Here is a 6,524-nt window from a genome sequence, read left to right on the forward strand (position 1 = left end):
GCTTTAATTTTATTTAAAATTAGAAAAAAAAAAAAAAAAAAAAAAACCCCTAAAGATTAAAGTCTTTAATCTGTTCCCTCCACTATACTTTTATGAAATGAAAGAGGTTGAGAAATATCTCACTGTAATTACCGCTTTCGAGTAAACAAACTAAACCTAAACAATAATATTTCTTTTAGTTAAAGTCTAATTCACAACATCGATGTTGAAATTTTGATATTCATCTAAATGGTCGTAGATTCTTGTTTAGGTGCTTCTCTCTCATATTCTTGTTTACGTAAAAGATATTAAATGACTCATCTAAGTGTCCCATAAGATATTACATGAATATAGTATGTATGGTGCGTTGTTTTTCATTTGATTGCCCTGAGCGCGTGTTCCTACCATGTCAGCGGCCTCTTGGTTTAGAGCTTGAGCTTTAGCGTTTCACAACGTTTTCCTTCGATTTCTCTATTGGCGACATGTGGATCCCACAATTTAAATGTGCCATGCTTTAAGCCTCATGGATGCCGCCTCATTTTGTATGCTTGACTCTTGTACACTCCTATATCTGAAAGCTTGCATTCGAATTCTAACGATGACGCCTGCATATATTCATAATAATTTTTATAGAGTTCGAGAATTAGTTCAAATTTTCAAGTTTTTTTCTTTTTTTTCATAACTTCATCTCTATAACTTGATTCAACTTGATTCTTGGATCCTCGTATTGATTCATTAACTATGGAAATAAATAAACTACATCAAATTATGTTTTAAACTCATGACTAACCCTTTCTTAACGACGGATTGGAATTCTAGCTCACAACGAGTTTATTCAAAATTTATACTCGACAACAGAATTTGTTTTGTTTTAAAATAAATATATTCAAATAGCCCTCATTAAAATATTTTTTAATTTTATTATTATTATAAATTTTAAAATCGAAGAGAATAACTTTATATACAAAATCAACGATTCTTCATTAAAAAAAAAAAATTGAAACTAATATATTGTTAAAATACGAAGTTAACCTATTATAAATTTATATTATATATTTAGTAATTTGTTTATTTGGAAAATAAATAAATTTAGTTAAAAGGGTTAAATATTGTATTATAATATTAGAAATTATACTAAAAAAAATTAAAATTATCCATTAAAAAATTTATTTGAAACGAATATATCTTTCAAAAATAAAATAAAAAATAGAGAATTCTCGTTTAGAGGTTAATTTTTTTTTTTGTTAGCGATGAATATTAAATAGGTGGCAAAATCTCTTCCCCATATCTCTACTTTTTAAGAATTAGTTTAATTTAAAATTATTATTTTAGACTCATAAAAAAATTATATTTCTATTTAAATTTATTTCGAATTCAGCGTAATTAAATTTTAATTGCTATATTAGTGAATAAAAGACTTGTACTTTAATTAATTATATTAAGAAAAAAAAAGAGGGATTTGGAATAATTTTCGAAATACTAATTAATTTTTGTTTAAAAGTAACAATAAATATGAAAAGGGATTAAATTGAGAAGAATTAAAAATAGAATAAATACATGGTTTCTAGGGGTCATAATGGATAGAGAGAGAGAGAGAGAAAATAAAGGTAATTAATTAAAAAAAAGAAAAAAAGAAAAAAAGAAAAAAAGAAGGGAGTTGGGGCAGAGGAGTTTACGGGAGAGAGTGTATCCCTTTGGGGGCGCCCCCTTCTCCCGTGTTCTTCTTATTTTAATTAATTAATTAATTAATTAATTATTATTATTATTTAAAAATTTATAAATAAATATATAAAGCAAGCCCCCCAATGGCCCAGCTCTGGTCTTCCTTACATTTCCCATGCCAATTCCAACTTTATTTTATTTTTTTGTTTCTCTTTTGTGGTCTAAGTTTCCAAGTCTACACACACACACACACACACACACACACACACACACACACCCATCCCTCTCTCTCTCTCCTCTTACACACAAACAAAGAAATTTCCTTGTCGGCTTGGACCAAACACCATCTTATCGTTTCTTCTTCCCCCTTCCATTCCCCCCCTCTTCCACCACCTCCTTCTTCTTCTTCTTCTTTCTCTAACCCTACTTTCTGATCTTCCTCTTTACAACCCTCTCAATATACTAAACCAGCTGTTTGCTTCACTCATCTTCAGGTTTGTGATTTCCGGCTTCTTTTTGTTTCTTTTTTTACTTCTGGGTTTTCTTATTTTCCTCGTTTTTCTTTTTCTATGTTTCTACTTCTTAATTCTCCCTTTTCCCCAACTGGGTGTACCTTGGATCGAGCTCCTGGGGGTGTTTTGCTTCAATTGTCTTTCTGGGGTTCTCTTTTTGGGGTTTTTTATTTGGGTTAGGTGAATGTGTTGAACTCATGTGGGGGGTTGTGATTCTTGTTGTATTTCTTGGATCCGGGATATGGGGATCCAACTCCTTGGGGCTGTCTTGTTTTCAGGATTTGTTTATTTGAATTGGGTAGTCTTTTTATGTTGTTGAATCATAGGACGATCCACTTTGTTTTTTTGATGAAATGGATGTGTTCCTTTGTTGGGTTTCAATTTTATCTTTGAAATCGTGGATATTTCATCTTCTGATCGGATGTGCTGTTGAAGTTCTAATAGCGGCTGCCTTAGCGCTTCATTTAAGATACAAAAAGTAAGGTGCGGCTAAGCTAAGTATCTGAGGCATTTATGGATCTATAAGGCCGCCCCTATCTAATAGATACCGTTTTCTCTTGTTCTGGGTTGGTATTAAATATGTTCGAAGGACTTATAAATGTGGTTAGCTTTAGCTCCCCATGCGCTCTGCATAGATAGCAACTCATTTTGTTGGATACTTGTGATTTAATTTTTTAACGCATCCACCACCGGTTTTCCAGGTCGGAGTTTGGGCGATTTGGAACATAAGTATCTCTCTGATATTATCATGTCCTTTTCAGCTGTCTCGAATCTTCCCTCAGGAGGACCCCATTCAGGTTTGTGTTTATTGTTTATGAAGTTTGTTCCATTTGTAATTAAGCTAGTATAAGGTACCTATACTGAATTGTGTACGATTTTTGTTTTACAACTGTTTGGTGTTTCTAAAATTTTTCATTCCATTACCATGTCGTTTATTCAGCCTTCTGTTGCCTTATTGAACATGTACCTTGTTTTTCTAGTTTCAGGGTCCTCTTCTGATGCATTGTATAGGGAATTATGGCATGCCTGTGCAGGACCTCTTGTCACCCTTCCTCGCCAAGACGAACGAGTATACTACTTTCCACAAGGTCACATGGAACAGGTATCTGATTTTGTGATGCACTCTCCGCGTTTGCTTTTTAGAACTATATAGGTGTGAGATCCCACAATCGGTTGGAGAGGAGAACGAAACATTCTTTATAAGGGTGTGGAAACCTCTCCCTAGCCGATGCGTTCTAAAAACATTGAGGGGAAGCCCGAAAGGACAAGCCCAAAGAGAACAATACTTACTAGTGGTGGGGTTGGACGGTTACAGTAGGGGAAGAATGTTAAGATTTATGAATTGAACTGATATCTTTAAGTTAACTTGTGGGGTTAAGCCCAAGCCTAACTTGATTTAGTGTGCAATCTTTATGTTTTCTTAAGTGCCTGGGATTTTTGTATTAGTTTATAAAGAAAATCATGATACTAATGGATATTTGGAAAGAATAACGGTATGAAAGTCCGACTAAGTAGTTAATACTGTCAAAAACTTGTAAACATTATTTAAACTTCAAGTTTTAGATTAGTTTACATTATTTGTTTTAACTTCAAAACAAGTTATTTTAACTAATTTGTAATATGTCTATGCTAATTAAATAGTCTGATATGTTGGCGAGCGATTGTTTAAGCAGATTTCCAATAATTACTCTTTCGTTAGATTTTCAGAGTAATATTTGTCTTCTTGATATTAAAATTGCCTTCATAATTAACTTACTGGAATTCGTGTCTTTTGTTGACTCCTAAAAGACGTTCTATAGATTTCTTGTAACATATATGTTCTTTTCACTATATCAACGAGAGTTTCTTGTTTGATATATTGATGCTGAAAATGTTAGAAATTCAGAGTTTGTTTTATCTCATATGTTTAGCTGGAAGCCTCGATGAATCAAGGATTGGAGCAACAAATGCCTTCATTCAACCTAGCATCAAAAATACTTTGTAAAGTTGTCAATGTTGTTCTTCGGGTGAGTTTATTGCACGTGGCGGTATATTTTTCCTGTCTTTCCCATATCGTTGGCTAAGCAACTGGCATATCTGTGCACATTGTAACGTATCTAATGACAACTACCACTTTGGATGTTAGGCGGAACCTGACACAGATGAAGTTTATGCTCAGATAACTCTGTTACCAGAAAGCAATGTTAGTTCTGTACTCTTTCATTCTTTGAACTCTCTTTGAACTCTTGAACTATAGTAGGCAGCCATCACAGCCAAGCATTTTTAATGCTTGCATTATATATTTGAACTGATTGTGGTATTCAATCTCTTTCCTGTTTTTTTAATAATAATTGTGTCGATATCTCTAACTTCTTTTATGCCTAATTTTTTTCATGAGCAGCAAAGTGAAGTAACGACCCCAGATCCTGCACTTCCTGAGCCGACAAGATGTAACGTCCACTCATTTTGCAAGACGCTCACTGCTTCTGACACTAGCACTCATGGTGGCTTCTCTGTTCTTAGGAGGCATGCTGATGACTGTCTGCCACCTCTGGTTAGATAATAGAAATGATATTGCAAGCCAACATCCATTTTCTATTTCTCTTCCGTGTTATAAAGTCCTTTCGTTTTACAGGATATGTCTCAGCAGCCACCATGGCAAGAATTGGTAGCAACTGATTTACATGGGAATCAGTGGCATTTTAGGCACATTTTCCGAGGTATGGTTTATAAAGTTGAACAAGTAATAGACATGTGAAAAGCTATAGATATTTGCTGTCCTGGCTAATAAAGATTTCTCGCACACGAATTTACACAAATACATATGTACAATCATATGTGCACAAAGCCACTCATTTTTTCATTGGACAAGAAGAGTTCCCCCAGTCACGCACATGATTTTGATATTGATACATGAAATTGCAGGTCAGCCAAGGCGTCATTTACTAACAACTGGGTGGAGTGTCTTCGTTAGTTCTAAAAAGCTAGTAGCTGGAGATGCTTTTATCTTTTTAAGGTAATTTTGTGGCTTTCCATTTAAGAAGAATGTCTATTTCTTAGTGGGATTTAGATGAATCTTGACGGAACGAGTACATGATCTCTTTTGTTATGTGCGTTACTTCACAGAGGTGAAAACGGAGAGCTTCGTGTTGGGGTGAGAAGACTCATGAGACAGCTAAACAACATGCCATCTTCTGTTATATCAAGTCACAGTATGCATCTTGGAGTTTTAGCCACTGCTTCTCATGCTGTTGCAACTGGAACGCTCTTTTCTGTCTTTTACAAGCCAAGGTTTGTCATCCCTACGTTGCTTTCTTTTGCTAGCTTTTGTATCTTACTCCAAGTCAGCTGTTCGCTTTTGCCATTGCCTTTTTGATTTATCTCGTGCAACTAGCGAATTCCCGATTCCTGAATATCCTTCCTTATGACAGAACAAGCAGGTCTACATTTCTTGTAAGTCTAAACAAGTACCTTGAAGCTCAAAGCCATAAACTCTCTGTTGGGATGAGGTTCAAGATGAGGTTTGAGGGCGAGGAAGTACCTGAAAGAAGGTAACCGTGTCAATCTCCCCAGCTCTTTTATCCTTCATTGATTGGTTGATATATTAATTTTTGTTATATTCTTCGACAGTTTTAGCGGAACAATTGTTGGTCTTGGAGATAATGCATCACCTGGGTGGGCTAATTCTGATTGGCGATCTTTAAAGGTTAGTTAATTCTCCTATATTGCTTCTCGTGTTTCGTCAAAGCTCAGTCTAGAAACGTTATGTGATGTGTATTGGATACAACACTTTCTCTTTCTCTTTCTCTGAGTTCAATTCCTTATATGATATGAAATAAGGTGTCTTAATCATTCCACAAAGAATTCATGGTGGAGGACAAGATTGTACCTTACGTACTTGGATTTAGGGAGGTTTCCTTGTATTTTTCAATTTTAGAGTATTATTTTTAAGGTTTTAAAGTTACACTTAGTTTGTGGTATTGATGGGCATACGAGTTACAACCTTTTAATTGACCATAGGTTACTATAAGGTTTAAATTTGCATATTAGAGTCATTCAAGTAGTCTTGATCAAACTATCATGTGGAGTAATTTGAATCATGAGTCTAGAAATGAGTATCCTTTAATCTTGATCATCAAAGCAATTCATTCCAAAACTTTCCATTGGTTTGATTCTTTATCATTTTTGAGGTTCTTGAATAATTTAGATCGAAGGGTCTTGTTCTTCCATAACAAATTCCAAGAGTTTCGTAACATTTGGTATCAAAGCTTTAGGTTCTAGGTCGGATATATGTTTCCATTGTTTTTGTTTGTTTTTTGTTTTTCTTACTGAAATTTCTTATTTTTTCATCTCACATTCTATCCAATCGTTCAAAAAAAAAAAAAAAAAAAA

General features: G+C 34.2%; 1 protein-coding gene across 2 annotated transcripts in view; it reads left to right on the plus strand.

The window, feature by feature from the left end:
- Positions 1 to 1,895: 1,895 nt before the first annotated feature.
- LOC111489923 (auxin response factor 1-like) overlaps positions 1,896 to 6,524 on the plus strand; it is a 9,009-nt gene continuing 4,380 nt past the window's right edge. The window contains exons 1-11 of one of the 2 annotated variants that reach the window (XM_023138327.1): positions 1,896 to 2,135; positions 2,855 to 2,950; positions 3,134 to 3,255; positions 4,064 to 4,159; positions 4,279 to 4,335; positions 4,534 to 4,686; positions 4,768 to 4,852; positions 5,058 to 5,148; positions 5,259 to 5,423; positions 5,564 to 5,683; positions 5,763 to 5,838. In XM_023138327.1, coding sequence (XP_022994095.1) covers positions 2,902 to 2,950; positions 3,134 to 3,255; positions 4,064 to 4,159; positions 4,279 to 4,335; positions 4,534 to 4,686; positions 4,768 to 4,852; positions 5,058 to 5,148; positions 5,259 to 5,423; positions 5,564 to 5,683; positions 5,763 to 5,838 — 1,014 coding nt within the window. In that variant the 5' untranslated portion in view covers positions 1,896 to 2,135; positions 2,855 to 2,901. The remainder of the gene's footprint in view (positions 2,136 to 2,854; positions 2,951 to 3,133; positions 3,256 to 4,063; positions 4,160 to 4,278; positions 4,336 to 4,533; positions 4,687 to 4,767; positions 4,853 to 5,057; positions 5,149 to 5,258; positions 5,424 to 5,563; positions 5,684 to 5,762; positions 5,839 to 6,524) is intronic. The other variant, XM_023138331.1, reaches the window with a different exon arrangement.

Source organism: Cucurbita maxima, unplaced genomic scaffold, assembly GCF_002738345.1.
Source record: "Cucurbita maxima cultivar Rimu unplaced genomic scaffold, Cmax_1.0 Cma_Scf00001, whole genome shotgun sequence".
Taxonomy (NCBI): Eukaryota; Viridiplantae; Streptophyta; class Magnoliopsida; order Cucurbitales; family Cucurbitaceae; genus Cucurbita; species Cucurbita maxima.